At 26.6% G+C, this 24,723-nt stretch overlaps 1 protein-coding gene across 1 annotated transcript in view; it reads left to right on the forward strand.

Moving 5' to 3' along the window:
• The window catches only part of LOC113372925 (zinc finger protein ush), a gene marked incomplete in the record, with an annotated part of 100,555 nt that extends 92,826 nt beyond the window's left edge, over window positions 1-7,729 (forward strand). The window contains 4 exon segments of the mRNA XM_026613259.1: window positions 1,423-1,563; window positions 1,628-2,080; window positions 4,716-4,919; window positions 7,060-7,729. Of these exon segments, the coding sequence (XP_026469044.1) occupies window positions 1,423-1,563; window positions 1,628-2,080; window positions 4,716-4,919; window positions 7,060-7,592 (1,331 nt within the window).
• Window positions 7,730-24,723: the final 16,994 nt, after the last annotated feature.

The following is a 24,723-nucleotide window of genomic DNA, read 5'->3' on the forward strand; positions in this document are numbered from 1 at the left end:
CAAAACTGTTTCGGAGAAATCTGATCGTGAACAATCTGAATCACCGGAGAACATCATTTGTGCTCCAAGTTTACCAGGTAAAATACTAGTAATCACCCAAGATTTTAGGAATTATTTATTTATTTATTTTATTTATTTATTTTTAAATATATAACTGACAGATTTCTTCCAAGAGGACTCAAAAATACAATTATTTTACATAATGAATAACAATTAAAATATATACAACATTACAATATATAGTAAAATTAATAATGCGCTTAATATAAAATTACATATAATACAGAATGTAACAATATTATTCATTTACAGAATAAGATAAAATAGTGATATAATTGAAAAAATAATAAAAAGGTAAACTTGTGCAGATGGAGAATATTTGATTAGGTGAAGTGTTGTGAATATCTATTTAATTATTAATTAAGTTAAAGTTAGAGGACATAAGTAAAATAGGCAAATTTAAAAGAGAATTAGATTTAGAAGTAGGATACTCTTTTCTAGATAAAATTTACTACATATTCCTATAATCTCTCACAAACACTCCTATACGAAAAACTCAAATGAATTAGGTTTGAACTCGCTACAATTGTTCAAGTTTGCAATTGGCAATATACGTAATATAAACATAGGGTTGTACTCAATTTAATTAAAAAATACTTATAATCATATTATAAGTAATACTTTATTATTTGACTGCATATTGTATATTGTTTTCCTAATAAATACAGTTAGGGGCTAGTTTTTGCCTAAAAGTGCACGCAACCTGGATCAATGCGTCGTTTTAGGTTAACGTGCACGCGCAAAATCTTGGGAAAACTTCTACTTTCGTTTTTACTCTTAGCTATGAAAAATTTCAGAAATTAAATTATTTAAATATCAGTTTATAATGTATTGTTATTTATGTAATTTAAAAAATATGCAAAAATTGAATATTTAACATTTTAGAAGGGTATTTATTAAGACGTATACATTTATCTTATGTTAGTTTTTTTGTTATTTCAAAATTATTAATAACATTTATCTAATAAATTTTATACATAATAACATGTTTGTTGCAATAATTAGGGAATATCTGGTATTGATAAATTGTAATTTTACCTAACGTGATAAATATTTTTGTTTATGTAAATTCGTATGATTTGATTAAAGTTTTTTTTACAAATCATTTATACGAATAACTCGAAAACTGTGTACCTGGCACTTTTTTCTAGTTAGCTTAGCAGAAACTAAATGAAATTTACTACAAATTCGTGTAAACAGTTATATACACTCCGATATAAAATTGTTAAATAAAATGACTTTGAAATCGACCTTTTGATAAATGGATTTTGATAATAGTGATATCGGTTTGATAATAGTGATATCGGAAAATAGAAATATAAATTATATACCTGACCTCGACTAATTTTCTAGGTTCTCCAGCATTACCAGAAAGCGTGTCAACTCCATCACCAACTCACCAGCAGCTACCTCCTCAAGATCTACCACAAGTTGGTCTTCCTGCACATGCTCCTCTGGTTCTGGTCAAACAAGGAGTATCCAAATGCAGGGAATGCAACATAGGTAAGGGTAATAGACCTGTTTTGCCCTAGATGATTCTGTTACCAATAAATTTTGTCTTCTGCAGTTTTTTGTAAACACGAGAACTACATAGCCCACAAGCGCCACTACTGCCAAGCCAGGACCTCCGACTCCACCACCAATAATCAACCACCAATTTCACCATCGGTGTCTCCTATCACATCGCCGGAAATCTTGTCACCTCCAGAAGCCGGTAACGGTATTGGAGGACAAAGAGATACCACTTCTTTACCCAGACACACTTACCAACAGCTGATTTGTGCTGCTTGTGGTATCAAATTTACCTCTTTGGATAACCTGACAGCTCACCAAACCTATTATTGTCCTAAAAGGACAATGCTGCTGAATAGTCTAAATAATGCTGCTGCAGCAGCTGCTTTGGGCAGCGTCAATTTGGACAAGAACTTTAAGAGTCATATTGAAGCTGTTAGTAAAAGTTTGCAAGGTAAGGGTAATGGATGTTTTTTGGTAACTTTTTGTAGGGTAGTTATAGTAATGGGCCGAAAATCGAAAATGAAAATTTTTGCATTTCTCGACGTTTTGAAGGTTTCTGAACATTTTACTGGCATACCTCAGAAACTAAATGGATATGTGCGTGTATGTGTGCGAGTTTTTGAGAGAACGGAGTATCTATTTATTGAAGTAAAACTTCTTTAGGCGCGATATGGGTGTAAAAATTTTTAGGCGCGACACGGGTGTAAATCCGTACAAATGCAACGAAAATGCCAACGTGTAGTTGAACACTACGACGCCGTAAGCGCTGATGTCGCGAGTATCCACTCATATCGCGTCATGTCATGCCTTAGTCGAGCGCTAAACCCTATATGAACTTGCATTAATTGAATCACGTTTTTTATGTTATGTCCTCATGGAATAAGACTTTTCTTAGAGAATAAATGTGCCATGGAATATAATAAATTTATATTGAATCTCGTTGAAGACAAAATAATATCTACTGCCACGGATATTTATGTAGGTTGCCATGCGACAGATCAACAATCATACATTCGTCAGCAGTTTCAAAAAAATCGGTTATTGATACCGGGGCTTTGCCGTATGAAATAATTTTAGTTCTGAATAAATTTTACATAATAACAACTAATATTGATGTACGTGATGGCTTAGCTAATGGTTGTGTGGGAAAATTAGTGTACATAGAACGTGGCGATGATGATGAACTTCTACGTTTATGGTTTGAATTTCCCGGTAAGATAGGTAACAAAATTAGGAAGAAAGCTTCACATCATATTCAAACTCTTAATATCAGTAGGACAGCTGTGCCGATGCTCAGGAGATCTTATTATTATTGATGTTATATGATTATTAAAAGATGATTTTTAAAATTCAAATATGATGTTTTTTTTATTTTTATCTTAATTGCCTACTCATACAATATTAAAAGTTTTACTTCAATCGCGTGTGATCCTTACGCGCACTCTTTTTTTTGCTTTTAATCAGTAAATTTTGATAATATAGCAATTTACTGACTTTTAAATTTTCTTTTTACTAAACATAAAACTTTTACAACAATTTAAATACTCCGATTTGTTTTTTTTATTTATTTATTAATTTTACAAGCCGTCGGTATATTAATATTATAATAAGGCTTAAGTCACTATTTTATAGGTTTAATATAATTTAATTAACTATTAGCTATTTTATTACTCATTCATTTATTATTTAATTTATTTACTATAAACTTATTTATATTTAGTTAATTTTAATTATTTTTAATATAACTAGTTTGTTTGACAAACTTTAGGTTATTTGATGATATTTTAACAAATTTAAATGTCTTATATTATTGTTATTATTATTATTATTAATAATAATAATATTATCATTATCATTTTTACTATTATTATTAAGTATTTTTACAATATAAGTTTCTTTCTTTTACACATTTTTAGGAATTTTGATCAAGGAAATATTTTGTTTCACAATTTTTAAGTGTTTTTAAAATATAAGTTTTTGGTTAACTAATTATCAAGTATTTTAACAATAACAGTCATATAAAAATAATAATTAAAAAAAACTAGCTGTAAGTGGAATTCTGTCGGTACGGAACCCATAAGCATGTAAACAAAATTTATACTTATTGTTAAAATCTCTATAAAATATCTGATAATTTGATGTGCATATGTCTAATGATCATTTTTGACCGCCAAATGGCATTTTTTACTTTTTTCACTAGATCTCCGAAACCGCTAGACCTGCTCTCATGAAAATTTTATCAATTCTTCATCTTGTCAATACAAGTAAAATGTTTCTTGAATTATTAAAATCGGACGCTCCGTTCTCTTAAAAACTGAGTTACCGTTTTCGGCACTTTTTGCCCCGTATCTTCGGAACGGCTAGACCTGCCTTCGCCAAAAACTAATCAGTACGTTTCCTTATCAACACGAATCGAATGTTTTTTGAATTATTCAAATCGGTTGATCCGTGTTCCCGAAATCGTCGACGAAAATTTGTATCCGCACATACATAAATACACGCACACACACATACATACACACACACATCCATTTTTTCTGAGGTATGCCAAAATGTTCAGAAACCTTCAAAACGTCGAGAAAAGCAAAAATTTTCATTTTTGATTTTCGTAAGTTAAAAAATTACCCAGGCTAAGCATAGTCTAAGCGCCACTCTGGCACAAATGTTCACCCAAGTGCGTTTAGACTGCACTTTAGTAACTTTAGTGTTAGTGCACTTTTCCAATTTCGTGAAAACTATTGAAAAATATGAAAATGCCGCCAAGCTGAGCGCAGTATAAGTGAAAATGTCGCATAGAATTATTCGCAAATGCGTTTAGACTGTGACTATACGGAAGCACTTTTTAAATTTTGTGTAAATTAGGCAACTATTTTTTTTTTGAAATTGAATTCGAAATGAAATGACGATTGTTAATGTAATAATTGATTTATGATTTACATTTGATTTGCTAAGATATAACGAACAAGATAGCAAAAATGTGAATGAAAGTTACAATATTTGTAATAATATATTTGAAAACGTTTAAAATCTCTCGAATATTTCATTACGGTACGGGAAGTTCCAGCAATTTGCCTTAAGGCACGATGCCATACACCACTAGTTTAGTAACAACTCCGGGTAACTAAGAATTTTTTATCCAGGTCCAAGAGAAGGTCTGACCTCACCAGTGGCTGATTCTTCCCCAAATCCTGCAGCAGTTCTGGTGGACGAGGTTCCTGCCTCTCGTCTGGTGGTCACTTCTCCGACTGGTGCTGGAGGTGCTGTAGGCGGCTGGAGGTGCCCTTGTTGTGATGTGACAAGCCCTACTGCTGCAGCAGCCCAGAGGCACATGGACACACATAGAGGTAGGAGGAAAAATATATAAAAAATTGCTGCACAAATTTGTAAAATTCAGTAGCTAGAAAAATATCATTGGTAGTTGTTATTTATTGTTGTGGATCATTGGTTAGTTGTTTGCTTAGTCATTGCTTTTATTAAAATCATGAGGAAATATTTTGCTAAAAATACTTAATTTAAACATATTTGTGACTTTGTTACTCGGAGGGGAGTACTGTGGCAGTACAGAGGCGATGACGGTTTTTATAAAGAGTACTAACAAAGTTATGGTTTCAGGATATTTTTATCGATCATTTTTCAGAGTTTCATTCCTTTATATAATTATTTGTTTTTGGTAAATATATTTACCAAAGTGGTGACCTCGACTTCATCACTGAAAAGGGGAGTACTGTGGCAGTCATTTTTAAAGAGCGGAAAAAATAATAATAATATCGGTATATTTTTCAATGGATCGTTTTTTATTATTTTATTTATTCATATAAATATTTATTTTTGGTAATTACATTTACCAAATTGGTGACCCCGACTTTCATCACTTGAAGGGGGAGTACTGTGGCAGTGATTTTTAAAGAATGAGAAAACGAGTAATAATACCAAATTGATGACCCCGATTTTCATCACTGAAAAGGGGAGTGCTGTGGCAGTAATTTTTAAAGAATGAGAAAAACCGAGTAATAATATCGGGATATTTTTCAATTGATCATTTTTGCTTTTTGTCATTTATATAATTATTTATTTTTATCGAATAAATTTACCAAATTGGTGACCACGACTTCATAACTAGAAGGGGGAGTACTGTGGCAGTAATAGAGAGGAGCAAAAAACGATTTAATGATATCGGAATTATTATACTTTAATGGATCATCTTTTATTGTTTTATTTATTTCAATAATCATTTATCTTTGTTGAATAATTTTACCAAATTGATGACCCCGACTTCTTAACTAAAAAGGGGAGTACTGTGGCTTTTGACTTTTTTTGAAAGTTCAATTAATTTATATATTTGATTATTTTTGGTAAATAATTTAACCAAATTATTTTGGCTCTCCGACTTTATCACTGAAAGGGGAAGTACTGTGGCAGTCACAGAGAGATGATTTTGGATTTTTTTATATAGCTTAATATAGTTTTATTTATTTGTGTATTTATTAATTTTTGGTAAATAAATTTACCAAAATGAAACATCCTGACTTTGTTACTGGAGTAATGTGGCGGTACCAATTAGCATTTATTTATATAATAAATATTAGTAAAAGTGGTAAAGTGGTATTTAGTGTAAATAGTATTTATTTGTAGTGATGGCACATTTCTTAATTTAGTAATAAACTTGATAATAAAATGAAAATCACAAGCAATCGCAATCGAGAGAAAAAATATATATTTGAAACATTATTTTTAAGAATTTTTTTTTATGAATATTTAGTTAAATTTACCAAAGGGGGAGTACTGTGGCGGTACGAGTTATTATTGGCTTTGATAGCAATAGAGGAAAAACAAACGGGGCATATATTTTTAAACAATTATTTTGAAGAAATTTATTTATACAAATATTCAGTTGTGTTAAATTAGTATACCAAAGGGGGGAGTGCTGTGGCAGTACGAGTCTTTCTCAAACTGAGAAAAAACAAATGGGATATAGATTTTTATTACGGGTTTCATTTATTTATATATATATATATTTAGTTTTGGTAAATACATTTTTCATCACTTGAAGGCGGGGAGTATTGTGGCAGCACGGGTCAGCGTTGATTTTGCGAGTTATAGAGGAATAACAAACGGGACATGTATTTTTAATTAAATATCTTAACGAATTTTATGAATTTATACAAATATTCAGTTGTGGTAAATAAATTTACCAAAGGGGGAGTATTGTGGCGATACCAGAATACTTATAAAATCGGGGTACTTTATTACTGGAAGGGGTGTATATGTGTTAATCGTATGTTTTTGCACTAGACAAGTATTATTTAACACTTTTTTAACTAAAACATCATCATCCATGGTGGTAATTTTCATCATCATTTGCATGTTTGTTCATCCTAAGCATCTTTATCAGTGCCATTAGTGTTGCATGAGCTTGGTGTTCAAAGTGTTTAGAGGTTTTGCATTAAAAATCATGAATAACAATACAATTGGTGTTTCGAATAGGTGTAAAAGCCTTCAGATGTTCCATATGTCGATACAAAGGCAACACTTTACGAGGAATGAGGACACATATTAGGATGCACTTCGACAGGCAACGTCCTGGTGATTTTAGGGAAGAAGATTTTATTTCTTGTGTTTTGGAGGATGAAAAACAACCCCATGGTAGTAATGGGGTTGTTGATAATACAGTTGAAAAAGCTCAGGAGACCAGCAAAGTGCAGGAAAAGCGCGAAAAATCCCTGTCTCCATCTAGCGATGTGGTTTGCGAAAATGCTAAAACCGTTGTAAAACAGGAAGAGGTCTCTGTTAAATCTGAACCCGAAGACGTAATCGATGATGAAAATAGTGAGAGGAATATTGAGCATGAAATTGAAGAAGCCAGGAATAAATCAGGACCTAAACATTGTAAATCTTGCGATATAACATTTAACTACCTTTCAACTTTTATTGCACATAAAAAGTTCTACTGTTCGAGCCATTTAGGAGAAAATAGTGCTGCGAACAATAATTTGCAACAAGCCTCTGCTTTACTTTAATAGAAAAATAAATTCATCACAGCAGCTATTATAAAGAGGGCAGCGATTTTTTCCCTGGAACTTCTTTCTTTAACTAGTTAAGTTTAATATAATCTCAGTCTTTAGATCTGTACGAATGAATCAATAATTAATTATGTATACCCTCAGAATAAATTTTAGGATTTAAGGACAAAATGCCAAAGCATTAACATTATATATATAAATATAGCATATGACATGAATGTTGGAAATTTAAGTTTTTATGTTTAGAACAAATATATTCGATATATAATTTAATTTTAATAATATGATCTGACATTACATATATATACATAGTACATATCGTTTGTGCATTTGTTTAGAAAATCTTTTGTAACTTTTGAACGATTTATTTAAACTTGATGAAATATTTGGCAAATTTGTTCAAAGTTATATAATCAAACATTGTTTTTAACGTTGTAAGTATCTACAGCCACTCGGTATACTTTAAAATCGCATTTGGTATGACTAATTGTTTAAACTATGAAAAAAAAATATGACTATTGACATGTGTGCGCTACTTGTTATGCTTGTGCATTTACTTACTAAATATTTTGCAACTTTTAAACAGTTTGTTGAAACTTACTAAAATATTTAGAGAATGTGTTCAAAACTAAATTATCTATAATATTGTCTAATATTATAAGTACTCAGTATACTTTAAAATCGTCCTTGAACATAGACATTGTATTTTGCAACTAAAACTTCCAAACGTTACTAATATGACTTGCGCACAATGCTACGTTTCTACATTTATTTACTAAATCTGTTGTAACTTTTAAACGATTTGATTTACCTTTATGAAATAATAGGGAATTTTGTTCAAAATTCAATTATCTGTAATTGTTTCTAACATTATAAATACCTACAGCAACTCGGTATACTTTAAAATCGACCTTGAATATAGACATTGCATTTTTCAACTAAAAATTCCGATGCTGGTACATTTGTCTGTTACATTTGTGCATTTGTTTACTAAATATTTCATAACATCTGAATAATTTGTTTAAACTTAATGAAATGTGTGAGACAAATTTATTTAAAATTAAATAATCTCTAATTTTAAATATAATAAATAATATTAATAATATTATAAATAATTCAATTTTGTATAAATCTACAAAATATTTCATTTAGTTCCCAAACAAAATTCAAGAATTACGAGTGTTACAATAATCAAATGCAATATGATTAATTGAAGCTCAAAAGTTAATTTATGTTCCAACTTTCAATTGCGATTTTAAAGTATACCGAGTTGCTGTAGGGTATTATAATATTAGACAATATTATGAATAATTTAATTTTGAACAAATTTGCCAAATATTTCATTAACTTCAGACACCTAATTTAAAAGTTACAACATTTTCATACATTCCGATTAATATAGACTCAAATGTAAATTTAAGTTTCTACTTTCAATTGCAATTTTAAAGTATACCGAACTGCTGTAGGACGTTATAATGTTAGACAAAATTATTAACAATTCAATTTTGAACAAATTTGTCAAATATTCCAATAACTTTGGATTCATATTTTAAAAGTTACAAGAGATGAAATAAACAAATAAACAAATGCACTCTGATTAATCAAAACCTGACACTACTATATATATATATATATATATATATATATATACATTATACTTACATATTATTTTTTACACATATTTATAGTATTTTATAAATATAAATTTTTTTTATGAAATTGTTGATACTAATTTTGTTAGCGTACTTTTTATATTCATATGCACATTTTTACATAGCCAAATTTATTTAAGTTTTTAATTTAATATAAAATATTTTTCATATATATATACATATATATATATATATATATATATATATGTATATATATATAAAATTGTATATATATTTTTTCAAAACAATCAAAAATTTTGTTCAACAGTTGAACTGTTGTAGTCTTTGTTAATATGTGCATATAAATAATTTTTTTTATTAAGTTACATTTTTATATATATACAGATATGTATATATATATATATATATATATATATATATATACTTTACATAATATACATATAGTCTTAGTGAAACGTGATCTGCTTCTGTAATATTGAAGACAATAAATTATTTATTTGTAAAAAATATGTCATTATTTATTAACCTCCCGCAGAAAAAATTTATGCTTTTGTCATAAAATCAAATTTGCTAAATTTGAAACTTTTTCTCGACGTTTCAAGTCATTCTGAACCGTATGAGACCACATTGGGTCTTAGAAAATTTTGACTTGAAAGGACTAGTTTTAACTAAAATTCTTGAATCGATATTTTAAATCCAAAAACAATTTGAAATATATCAGTTGGAAATTTTGCTGAATCGTTTTTTGTAAAGGCCTGCAAAGTCGTCTTTAAAATTTTAAAATTTTAAATTTTGCAAACGTGTTTTATAATTTATTCAGAATACATTTGAGATATCTATGCTAAAAAGTTGCTAGTTTTAAAATTAGACTCAATTTGAAAAAAAAATTGAGCATTTTTCTGAATCACGTTTTAATTAATTCTAATAAATAAATAATAGTAAACTAAACATTGTTTGAATCGATTTGAAAATATAATATAAGGTCCATCTATGAATTTTGTCTGGTACATTCACCCTTAGTTACAACCCCTTGCTAATATACAAACCAAGGGTGTGTTCCGGATAACCAAATCGTCAGAAAATAGAATAATAGATCTTTTATTTAAAAATTATTTTTATTTATTATTATTCATAAGAAAATTTGATTATTATTATGGAGTTCGCGCAAGCACTTTTTGACGAATTTGCATTTCGCAAAAAATTTTGTATGAAAGTGCAAAAAATAATAAATGGCGTTGAATAACCAATAAAATTTACTATAAATTGATATATGATAACGTAAACATTGTTTAACAAAATTTACGGGAATTTTAGCATAAAAATGCGGATAAGCATTTTACGCACGATTCTATCTGTGAATGAGTTGAGAGTGCACTTTTATAATAAAATTGTATTTTGCGTAGAAAAATTGTATGAAAGTGTAAAAAGTAATTTATATAGTTAAATAACCAATAAAATTTACTGTGGGAGTATATATAATAATATATACATTTTTGAACTAAATTTACGAGAATTTCGGCATGAAAATGTGGATAAGCATTTTACGCACGATTCTTTCAAGTGAAGTTCAACGCGTGTACTTTTATGACAAAATTTAATTTTGCACAAAAAATTTATATGAAAGTATATAAATTAATGACGTTGAATAGACAATAAAATTTTCAATAATCTGATATATAATAATATATACATTTTTGAACGAAAGTTACGAAAATTTTAGCTTGAAAAATGCAATGAATAAAATAAACTTTTGAGTACTTTTACATTATGATTAAAAATTAAAGTGTAATCATGACGCGTATATTTAATTTATCGTGTATAACTCTTAAACAATTTGTTTAATATGAATAGTTTATTTGGCAAATTTATACAAAATTAAATTATTAACAATATTGTCTAGCATTTAAATATTCTATAGCAACTGGGTATAATCATAAATGACTATGAAAAATGTAGAATTTTAAAGAAACTTAAATGTGATAGTAATTGTTATTAAATATCTGCATTTTTAATACATCGTTTTATATATTTATTATCTTCTTTATTTATTAAATAATATAATTAATCTATGCAACAATATTTTAATTTTATTGAGAAAAATATGTTGCTATTAATTTCTTAGCTAAAGTTGAGTTATAAAGACTTTGTTATAAAGTTGTATATTTATATATCATTCGTATTTTTTTTTTTTTTTGAATTTTTGAAATTTTGAAAATTATATTAATTATTCATTTAAAGTTTATATACTTTATATGCCACATAATTAATTCGCTACATAGTTTTTATTTTTTTTTAAATGTCTATAAGAAAAAAAGGACAATTAGATGTTCAATTGTTCAACCAATTGTTCAATTTGTACACAATTTAAATAATTTCAAATATCTTCAATTATTAATGTATGAAAATCCTTGTCCGTTTTACATATTTGTTTACTAATTACGTTATCATAATCTGTTTTCAAAAACAATTTAAACCATATTAACTTTTCAATCGACTGAAATTACCACTTTTTCTCAGATTTTTGAAATAAAAATTAAGAAAATACCTAAAATTTTCTATTTCTTTATATTTGCTACTATATTAGATCAATTCGAATAATTATAATAAAATTAACTATTTTTTTATTAATTTCTACAATCAAAAAAGACAATAGAAACTTATTTTATCAATGTCGATTTTACTTTTAAATTTGCTTAATTATTATTTGTATCAGTAAAATAAAATTCACTCGTTTTTTCTACTTTTTTCAATTCCTTGAACTATGAAGACTCTTTTTCAAAACTTTTACCATTTAAAATAATTACAGAAATATTTTTCACAATTTTTCTAATTTCCACAACTAAAAATGGAAAAGAAACCATTTTTCATGAAACCGGTTCTCGATTATAATAGTTGAAAATTATTTTCGATTTTTCAAACAAACATTAAAAGTAATTTAATATACTTAGTTATACATAGTTATATATTTTCTGATATAATTTCATATTTATTCTATTAATTTATAATTATATTTCTTTCTTTTCTTTTGAATCAAAATGTATGAAATTTTTGTCAGTTTTTACATTATCATCATGATTACTATTATATTGTATGAATTAATAAAATTACAATTATATTCAATATTTTTTACTAATTTCTACCACCAAAATTTTTTTACAAAAGGACCCTTTTTCATTAATAAGCCGACCCTCGAAATGAAAATGGGGTTGTACGCACGCGCGTAATTCTGCTCCTACGCACAGCATCCCCGTTCGTTGCCATGGCGACGGGGGATGTATTGATCTTTAGATTTCAACCCCTGGAAAACTGAAAGATAAATACATACATTCATGTATGTATATATATATATATATTATATATATATATATATTATATATATATATATATATATATAATGTATTTAAATGTGTTGGTTTACATAAGGGCTCTCGATAGTCCGACAAAGGTGGAGAAAACAGGGCGGGAATTATCATATTACAGAGTTGTACTCGAAAAATGTCTATAACATTTCAAATTCATTGTTTAACACGATTTTCAACAATTATCAGAGTCGAAGTTTTTTTTTATAAAATTCGATTTGCTCATTGAATATTTTCTCAACATTTCAAGCCATTCTAAATCGTTTGCCAATAAAATTGAAAAAGAATAAAAAATTTTTAATAGAACTTGTTGATTAATAATTTCGTATAAATATATGAGAAAAGTTTAGGCCAATTGTTTTGGGTTTGTTTTTTTTTTAATTCAAAACTATATAAAAATTATTTATTATGTTCTTTTTGGTATGAACTGCTTAATGATGGCACATTCCTAGTGTCGAAACGTACACTATATTTTTTTATATTTATTCTCTATATTATTCTCATCTACTATATATATATATATATATATATATATATATATATATATACAAAAATGTAATATTATTTATTATTCAATTTAAAAAAAAATCACAATAGATCTTGCACGGTCACAAGACAAGTTCTTGTTACAAAATGTCGTAGATCTTTTTTTATATTTTTTATATACTTCTTAAATATACTATTTATATCATTTGAATTACTAATTATGAATAAATATAATATTGATTCTATTTTAATATTTATTTTTGTTTGTTGTACCAAGAACACTATTAGAAATACTTGTAAATGATTAAAATTGGGACTTTTTATTTGATTTTGATTTTTGACCATACCAAGTTGTTGTAGGGTTTTATATTATTTTTTTCATATTTTTTATTTAATTTTGTACATTTTTGCAAAATATTTTATTTATACCGGACAAATAGTTTAAAAGTTATGACACAAATAAAAAGCAAATGCATGATTTCGACTCAATTGGCTATTGTAGGTGTGTAAGATTATTTTTATGTATTCAATTGCAATTTTAGAGTATACCGAGTTTGTGTAGGACTCTATGATGTTAGAGAATAATGTAGGTTATTCAATTCTGTATAAATTTGTCAAATATTTTATTTACTTAAAACGAACCGTTTAAACGTTACAAGAAATAATATAAATAAATGCACAAAGAAGTGCTTTCTAGTAAGTTTGGAAAATAAGAACTCGTATCGAATGGGTTTTTATTCAAATGCAATTTTTGTATACAAAGGTGCTCTAGTGTTCTATGATATTAGACAATATTGTAGATTGTTTAATTTTATACAAATTTGCCATATATTTGATACAATTTAAACAAACGGTTCAAAAGTTACAAGGGATGTAATAAACAAATAAACCCTTATTTATTTTAGTACACAACATGTTCAGATATTATTTAAAAAAATGTATATATAGTTAAATTTTTGTATAAAAATAATACTCTGATTAAGTTCTTAATATTTATCAACATTTATTAATTTTAATAATATTCATTAACGAACTAATGATTTATTTATATTTCTTGTTTCAAATCAGCTTACAAAGTGATACAAAATTGTTGAATTATATATGCAATATTTTATTAACAATTTATTTTAATTTTTAATAATTTCTATAAGTTAATACAAATTATAGTAAAAAAATTAATAGCATTGTGGTATAAAACACTTTGGACTTAAAGACAACATTAAATTTTTGATTATTTCCTTTATATTAGATGAATCTTTTATATGTTATAAATATATGAAAAATAAATTCTTAAATATATATATATATATATATATATATATAATATATTTATATATAACAATATAGGACATTTAATTAAGGACTTTTTATATGAAACTCTCTAAACTTTGGCCAATTTCTGAAGCCATGAACCACTTATATATATATATATATATATATATATATATATATATATAATTTCAACAACTTGAGGCGCCAAGCATTCTGCGCCTGAATTTTCTTCAAAGTGTATATATATATATATATATATAAATATATATATATATATATATATATATATATATATATATATAAATCATCCCTTACTGTGTTGCTCCGGAGGAACAAAGAAGGATATAGGATGTCGGCTTTTGTCTCTTACCGGAAATTTCCGGATTTTCACATACATATATGTATATATATATATATATATATATATATATCTCACCCTATATATGTATATATATATATATATATATATATATATATATAGGGTGAGAGATGTCTGTTCATCCCTCCAGGATGAACTCGTAGAAATATTTATACAATTTCAAGAGATTTATACGTACATATATAGGTATATGTATACATATATATATATATATATATATATATATATATAAATTAATAAAAAATATATACTTATACCAATTACCCTACTGTACTATATATAGCACAGTATCTTTATGCCTTGTGCGTTTATTTATTACATCTCTTGTAACTTTTAAACTATTTGTCTAATATTAATAAGATATTTAACAAATTTGTACAAAATTAAATTTTTCATATTGTCTAAAGTCATAATGCCCTACAGCAACTCGGTATACTTTAAAATTGCTTCTAAACATATACATTGTATTTCAACTTTGCAGTTATAAAGCAAATTGAGTAGATGATGAGTTAAAGGTGCATATATTTTTGATATCTCTTGTAACTTTTAAACGGTTTTTCTAATATAAATAAAATCTTTGGCAAATTTGTTCAAAATTAAATTATCTATAATATTGCGTAATACTGTAATATTCTACAGCAACTCGGTATACTTTAAAATCGCATTTGAAATCAGAATAAGTTTATCTGAATGTGTTGAAGTTCATGTATCGTCGTCAACAATTTTATATGTAGAAAAAATGTATTTACGTAAACCCTAATTTTATTAATAATTTTCTTAAAAATAAAACTTTTGAAGAAGATGAATATTGTTACATCTTAAACTGTTTTTTTTAATGAAATATTAGTTTCATATCTCAATCTTGGTATGAGAGATTGTAAATTGTTTTAACTTAAAGTTTGAAAGTTTTACTTCAACAGTTAATATGATCACTTAAAGGAAATCTTTAAATTTTAATTGTAAATTTTATTAAGAAACTTGAGAGAAGTTTCTTCAAATTTTGTGAATAAAATAATAATAATAATAAAAATAAAATAATAATAATACTTCAATTAACCAGATAATTTTAAAATTAAAGAAAATGCTTACAAGAATTAAGTACAAGAAAATTTAGCTCAATTCGAATTGAAGAAAAGTTGGAAAGTTTTGTCAAAATCAACTATTTTTTTATCTTATAATAAAGAGTAAGAATAAGATTAATTTCAGGCAATTTTTGAAATATATCATCCCATAAAAAATGTATACCCAATTCGCAGAATCTCATTGCAAAATTTGTAGACGAATGATGACACATATCTAGTGACGGAACGTATATGTAAATAATTGCTGATAAAAAAATAATATAAAATAAAATAATACTTTATTTAATAAAAAAAAGAATACCTTATTTTAGGAGTGTAAGGATGTATAGTTTGAATGGTACAGACAATGAGGTATTATAAACACAATAAACTTCAAAGTCTACTTGTATAATAATAAATTATATAATTCATAATAACAATATTCGTTTGACCATATTTTGTTAATACAATCAAACTGGAAGTTTTATACACTTTCTATAAAAATATGGTATAATTCAATCCAAGTCTTTTTTAATCTTTAGCCGTGGTCAATGCTAAGTTGGTCATTTTTGCCCCCAACAGATGTAAGTTTTTAAAGTGTTGAATCTCACTCAAAATTAACATTACATTTTATAAAACAATTGAATAGTTAAAATTTATATTAAGGTCTCGTGAACTAAATCACAGTGCTCACAACCCAAAAAACTAACAACAAAAGGAAATACTTTTGTTATAGATTTTCAAAGAAGATCTAAAATATTAGAAAGTTTGTGGAAACAAACTTTTTGTTTAAACAAAATATTTATATATATATATATATATATATATACATATAAATTTCTGCGCAGCAATAGAAGCGTATTTATACTCGTATAATGATATTCAGAAGTGGGATCGGGTGCAGGAGAGTCAGGAGGGGTTGGTTTTGGGCGCGTTCCCATCCCTCAACGGGCGAACCGCCACCGTCCACCATCCATATGAGTTGCTTAGCAACCATCTGGGACTGGAGCATTATTGATTTTATTGCGAAAACGTAAAAGCTCTCTTCAATGTATTTATATATACATACATTTATATATACATATTTATATGGATTTATGTATATATAATATATATGCCAATGCGTTTTATTAACCATCACAGATTTTGATTGGACGATTTTTAATATTAATTAATATTTGTTTGAATTCGTGTATTAAAATTTAATTTTAATTTAAAGCTGCTGAATGTATATATATATATATATATATATATATATATATATATTTATTCTAGACACCAAAGAACAAATAAACATTTACTATACCGTTTTTTTAATTTGCCTTTATTATTTACATATCACATTCTAATATCAACGAATATATGTTAGTGTTGTTTCATTTATAAATAATTTTATATAATGAAGGCCTAGACGTTAGCCGAAACGTATGAATTTCTACTTAAATTTGCTCTGCAACTGATAATTCTCAAATTTCGTATAAGATTCAGACAAAACTCTTATAAGATTCTATTCAAGCACATTATTCTAGTCAAACTTTTAGTTGAAAAAATTGAAAAATATGTAAGAACGCCCAAAAAATGTATTTATTTATTTATTTATTTATTTTTAAATATATAGCCCACAGATTTCTACCAACAGGACTCAAAAATACAATTATTTTACATAATGAATAACAATTAAAATATATACAAAATCACAATATATAGTTAATAACTATTAGTTATTAACATAAAATGCTTAACATAAAATTACATGTAATGCAGAATGTAACAATATTATTTATATATAATTTAATAATGAACTTTTTTTAAATTATTTTATGACTCTATATTTAAAAATTTGTACTTTGAGTGAAACGTTTAAACTTTCAGATAATGTAAGCAATATAGGATTTTATTAAAATTATTTTATACCTCCGTTTATTGAAAATTAGCACTCTTATAAAATTGTTAATAATATAAAATTTTAGCTCAATTATTTTAGTTTTATATTTTTAATATAGGTTGTTTTTTATTTTAAAGTAAACCTAGTAACTTTAGAGCTGTATAATAAAAGACAATATTAAAGTTTAATCAATTTTGTACAAATTTGTAGAATATTCTATATATATTACACGAATTGTTTAAAAGTTACAAGAGATTTAGTAAATAAATGCATAAAAACGCTCCGTTCATATTACATCACATAAATTTATTATACATCTGTAAGCGTTGAGATAAATTGTACATTTTAACTGCGATTTTCAAGTATACCGAGTTGTTCTAAAATGTTATAAGAGGATATAATAAAGTATTTAATTTTGTACAAATTTGCTAAATATTTTATTAATTTAGTAAGAACGGTTCAAAAGTTACAAAAGATTTAACAAATAAATGCACAAACGTTGCCAAACGATGCAAGTCTAAGTAGATGATAAACAACCTTAAAATTTAGCGTTGTTTTCCATCTCAATTTTAAAGTATGCCGAGTTGCTGTAGGGTGATAGAATATTAGAAAGATAAATAAATAATTCAATTTTGCACAAATTTGCCAAATATTTCATATATTTAGAATTAACCGTTTGCAAGTTACAAGAGATTTAATATATAAATTTACTCTAAATTCCATCATCCCCTTGTAGTTTTTACCACACTTATTTTCTTCTCCGGGGGTCCCTTCAGAAAAATCATTAGCAAGTAGCCCCTATTTGAACAAATGATGGTTTGTCTACAACTTTATGAAGGTTTCTTCCCTTCAGTCAGAGGGTGCCAAATTCTGGAGTATTTGTAATTAGAAGGGTGCTTTTCGGTCGGAATCCGAAATTGGGGGGCCACAAGTGTTGGCAAACAGGGCAAAATGGGAAAGTTAGATGGTGATATACTTAGGAGAAATGGTAATGGGAGGATTATTACAAAAAAAAAAATAGTAAAAATAGGAAACATCAATGGGCTAATTCTACTTTAATATAGACTAATCTTCTGCTGTAGTTTTCATATAAAATAGTACTAAGAACTGTCAAAATGATAAAAATAAATTTTCAGTGGGATCAGGCGTTTTTATACATAAAATGTGTGTAATATTTTGGTCGTTATGTGTATAATTCTTTTTAGTGCGTTTTCTAGATTAGGTAGCATAGCAAACCACATAGCATTTTGATTTTTAGTAAAATTTTATATGACAAACTCAGCGTAATATAGCCTTGTCATAACATTGATCTATTTTACTCGCATAATTAGTCCAGAAATTAAATTTAAAAATTTTATTTGGGCAATATTCAAAGTTTAGATTCTATTTGAAAAATTCCACATAATAGTTGTCGAAACGTATAAATAAATAATTGACAAAATTTAACATTATATATATATATATATATATATATATTGAATGGTAGAGTCTTGGATTTGTGTATATTTTGTAGAGTTTCGAACAAGAATCCAAAAATAATACAAAATAAAAAACAAGAAAAGTTTTTAAAAAAACAATTTCTTTATTTAATTATTTGTTTATTGTCGACGTTTCGGAACTAGGTACGTTCCATCTTCAGGACATCTGTCAAGAAACATGATCTTGATGAAGATTTTAGCAAACAATATGTTTAGGAAAAGAAAATAGATTTTTCTTAAATAATGAATTAAATTGTAAAAAATATAATAATGTACAGAAATATGATAATATGTTCAAAATAAAAATGATAAAAATAAATGAGTGGATTATCAGAACAGGATATTAAACATAATAGTTATGTTTAATATTATGTTTAATATCCTGTTCTGATAATCCACTCATTTATTTTTATCATTTTTATTTTGAACATATTATCATATTTCTGTACATTATTATATTTTTTACAATTTAATTCATTATTTAAGAAAAATCTATTTTCTTTTCCTAAACATATTGTTTGCTAAAATCTTCATCAAGATCATGTTTCTTGACAGATGTCCTGAAGATGGAACGTACCTAGTTCCGAAACGTCGACAATAAACAAATAATTAAATAAAGAAATTGTTTTTTTAAAAACTTTTCTTGTTTTTTATTTTGTATTATTTTTGGATTCTTGTTCGAAACTCTACAAAAAATATATATATATATATATGTGTGTGTGTGTATGTGTGCTTGTGTGTGTATGTGTGCTTGTGTGTGTATGTGTTTCTATTTGGGTTTTAGTGTTGGTTTGATTCAGGTAGTACATTCAGTATTCGCAAACAGTAATAAAAATCATTTCCACTTCAAAGCAAAGTACCTACAGACAAACGGACACACATATACATACATATATACATACAAATATGTATATGTATATATATATATATATATATATATATATATATTCAAAGAGACTCCTACGTGGGATAAATTCGCCATCTCTGTCGCCCTATTGATTATTTTAGCATCCCTATCACTATAGAAACCCTGGACCATATGCTACACTTTTCGCACACGATCCCCCACTTTGTCATATATATATATATATATATATATATATATATATATATATATATATATATATATATATATAAATTCCGAAACGTATCTCTCCGAAACCGCAACTTTGCCCGTCCGAGGAGACATCCCGGAAACATTTCAAATTTTATTCCCAAAAACACAATTTGCAACAATTTTGAAAGTATATATAGTCCAAAGTGTCATCACATGTTGAACTATTATATTTTGATAAAAAGAACTTGAAATTTGTTAAATTTGTTAAATGGAAATGGAATTTAATACTTTAGTTTCTGAAAATTATTAAATAAAATCAAATTTAAGTACTTTAAATATTTAAATAAATACAACATTCGTTTCGAACCCTGGTTCGATCTTCAGTACTATAATATAAAATATGTCACAAAAAAAGAGAATTATGTATAATATAATAAAAACATAATTTTTAATATAGAAAATGTTGTAATTCAATAAAATGTTCTAATTTCTTTTATCAAAGATATTGTTTCAAAATTGTTGTTTATTGAGAAATCTTTGATACAAAAGAGCAAGAAGTATTTTAACTTGGGATTAATTTTTTTAATATTTTATCTCTGAAAAAATTTAATCTTGTAGTTTATATTTATATTTGCATAAAATTATTAAACAATTACAACAAATGACATGAAGTTCTATAGCGACTCGGTGTACTTGAAAATGTGAGTTTGAAACAATACAAGTTTTATTATTTGGTAAATTATTTATAATTTTTAAAATATTTATTCCATATAAACAGTATATTAGGTATAATTTTTATTTTTATTTTATACATAATTGAATAATGCACAGTTTTGTCCAGCAAATCGATATATGTACTTAAAAAATCGGTTTTGCAATCAAAAATTCTATAGCTAACACCTAGAAAATTACGTGTTGCAAAATGGATTAATAATTTATTTATTTAATTTCAATCACATCAGAAAAGTAATAAAATGAGGAATTATAAAAGTGACAAAATATCTAAATCCTTGATTCATATTTCTGATATTTTACTCCTAAAACTTCTCGTCCTGTATTTTTCACCTGTCAAGTCATTTCTAATAAATATTATCATAATTACAAATAACAATAAAATAATCATAATATATAATAAAAAATATTATAAATAATATTACTAAACTGCCAAGCATGAAATTTCAATTTTAATAAACTTATAAATAAAAAAATCATCGTATAAACAAACAAATTGTTTCTATTGGGATTTGCAAATTTTAATTAATACCAAATTTTATTGAGTTTTTTTTAATTAGTAAAGCAATATTATATAATTTTAAATAAAACCAAAATTTGAAGAAAAGCATTTCGTATTTTGACTTTGATGTAGTTAATAATAATAAAATAATACATTATATAAATGAGGTCAAATTTATTTATTTATAAATATGTTACAACATATATGTATATATATATATATATATATATATTTATATATATATATATATATATATATATATACAAAAGTGAATATATAAATGTATTCACACACAGCATCCCTGCCAGTTACATTTTATTGATCCATTTTCATCCCCTTCTTCTGACTAACTAAAAACTACCCTTGTGCGAAATATTATTCTGTAATTCTGTATTAGATATACAAATATATTTGTATATATATATATATATATATATATATATATATATTATTTAATAATAATTATTGCACTCATTTTTACTTTCTAGGGAATCAGACAATTGGTACAATGTATGAGAAAAGATTTTCACGCGGTTAATAAATATTATTTTATTGAAAATATAGTATATGTTACTGTAAATATAGTATATATATGTAGTATTTCCAAAAATTTCAAACACTTCTCCTTCTGATAATCAGGCCTATTTTAGACTAATTAATTATTTATTACTGTTTATGAGAGTACGTCGACAAAAATCAAATTTTGTTCTGCACACTTAAACTTTTTTCAATTTTGGCGTAAACGATTCAGAATGACTTGACATGTCGATAAAACGTAAATAAGAAATAATAAAACCTAATTTCAATTTTAATCTATCCTACAGATCTGTTGTTTCTATTATTGCAATTTATTCGAAAATAATGCCTAAACTTTATTTGTGATTTATCCTGTAATAAGATCTGGGGTTTTCTTGTATTATATCTTCAAAAAATAATAAAGTTATATTGTAATATTTATTTTAACCACTCTTGAAGTAAGCCTGAAAGATATAAGATAATCGATCCTAAAATAACAGTCTTTAAGAATTAGAGTAATCTATTCTGAAATTAGTACTACACTTATATTATAACTTACGATAAGCAGGTTTAAATTCAATTTGCTTTAGAGAATTTAAGTAACAAACTAGCTGTAAGTGGAATTCTGTCTTGAGGCAATTATGGCATCGTGCCTTGAGGCAAATTGCTGGAACTTCCCGCACCGTAACGAAATGTTCGAGGAATATTGAATGTTTTCAAATATATTATTATAAATATTGTAACATTGTCTAATATTTATAAGAATTATATAAACCGAATTGCAGAGTTGAAATATTATTTCTAAAGTATATTAGAACTATAGTCAGAATTAAAAATAAAATCTGAAATATTTTCGATACACAAAATACTAAAAAAAAAAAAAAAAAAAAAAAAAAAAAAAAAAAAAAAAAAAAATTCCAAAATCAATTATTTTGTTAAGACAAGCAGAAAGTTCTTTGAATCATTTAAATCGGACGCTTAGTTCTCTCAAAAACTGCCATTTTTTACATAATTAGCTCCGTATCTTCGAAATGGCTGGGCCTGCCTTTGCCAAAAACTGATAAACACTTCTCCCAATCATTACTAATTGAATGTTTTTTCGATCATTCAAATCGGATACTCCGTTCGCTCAAAAATTCGATTTCTATTTTCTGCACTCTTTGCTCCGTATCTCCGAAACGGCTGGACCTGCCTTTGCCAAAAACTAATCAGCTCTTTTCCCAATCAATAGGAATCGAATGTTTTTTGAACCATTCAAATCGGTTGATCCGTGCGCCCTAAAACGTGACTGGAAATTTGTATCCACACATACATACACACACACACACACACACACACACATCCATTTTTTCTGAGGTATGCCAAAACGTTCAGAAACCTTCAAAACGTCGAGAAATGTAAAAATTTTCAATTCCGATTTTCGGCCCATTACAATAACTTACCCTACGGGAAGTTAAAAAGTGTAAGTTGTGGTTCAACTCAAGACTTTCAGTGTCAAATAAGTTTTGTCTTTTATCTAAACAACGATTCGGAACAAACATAAGTAATGTGAAAAAAGCGTCAATACAAAATTAACAGTATTTAGAAAATCTTAACTTTCAAAAATATTTGATCCTCTAACGATAGTTCATATTTATAGACAAACAAAAACTTTCATATATCTACAAATTATCTGATACATCCACTGGTCACATAAATCCAACTTTTTCCCATGATTTTTTTCCCTCTCGATGAATAAAGTCCGCTCTTGGCATTCACCGCGTGCCTTATGAATTTCTAAATAGGAAAATTAATCGAAGCAAGAGAAATCAACTCTTAAAAAAGTGTGATTTGACTCGCATCGCCTCCTTTTCAACATACAGGCCAGCGGCGTATGCGGAGAGTGAGACAAGTTTCAAAATTTTTGAAAATCTTGTGATGGTTTTAGATTCCCTTCTGATCTTGCTAAATGCTGCTAAAAACTCGAAATGAATGGTGGTAAATTGAGAGAGTTGGCGGGGAAAGAAATATCAGAAGAACAATTTGTGGTTGGGATGATCTTTTTGGGTTGGATTTGGGAACAATTGGGTTGGGTTTTGGACTTGGTTTAGGTCTTGCTAAATGCTGCTCAAAATTGGATGTCGTTGGTGGAAAATTAAGGAAGTTGGTTAGAAAAGAAATATGAGGAAATTTGCTGGAGTTTTAGAAACAAATATGATTTTGAAGATATTGTTTTGGAGTTGTTAATCAAGATAGAAAAAAATAGTGGCTCTGGTGTAAATTAAAAAAGTTGGTAGGATGATTACTGAGTGAAAATAGTTAGAAGAAAATATATAGGATTTGGAATACAGGATAACGTAATGTAACATTTTTACTTCAAATCTTACCTTTAATAATTCATAAATGCTGAAATAAAAATCATGTGACTAAATATTTACTATAATTTTGACCTTTGACAAACATCAGTTGTTTTCCTGGTGCTCTTGCAATTTTAAATACTCATTAAATCCTGATCCAGAAAATTCTTCTGCAATTTTTATTTCTTTAAATCTGGAATATTAGGAGTGGTGACAGAGTGCATCATTTGTAAGAATTCCCAAATTTGGTGCATGTGGTTGAAAATGTCCAAAAAGTTAACATCCATTTGTTTCTTAATTTAAAGTAAGATTTATCCATTTCAACTTGTATGTCTTCTATCCCCAATTGGTGAATAAAATATTTTATGGTTTTTTGAGAAGATTGTAGACATCCAGCTAACGTTAGATGATTATCACAGGATAATTTTGTGGATACCTGGAAACATCATCTA

The sequence above is a fragment of the Ctenocephalides felis genome, unplaced genomic scaffold (assembly GCF_003426905.1).
Source record: "Ctenocephalides felis isolate EL2017-DRISC unplaced genomic scaffold, ASM342690v1 CF-g0.4_SCAFFOLD_01604, whole genome shotgun sequence".
Lineage (NCBI taxonomy): Eukaryota > Metazoa > Arthropoda > Insecta > Siphonaptera > Pulicidae > Ctenocephalides > Ctenocephalides felis.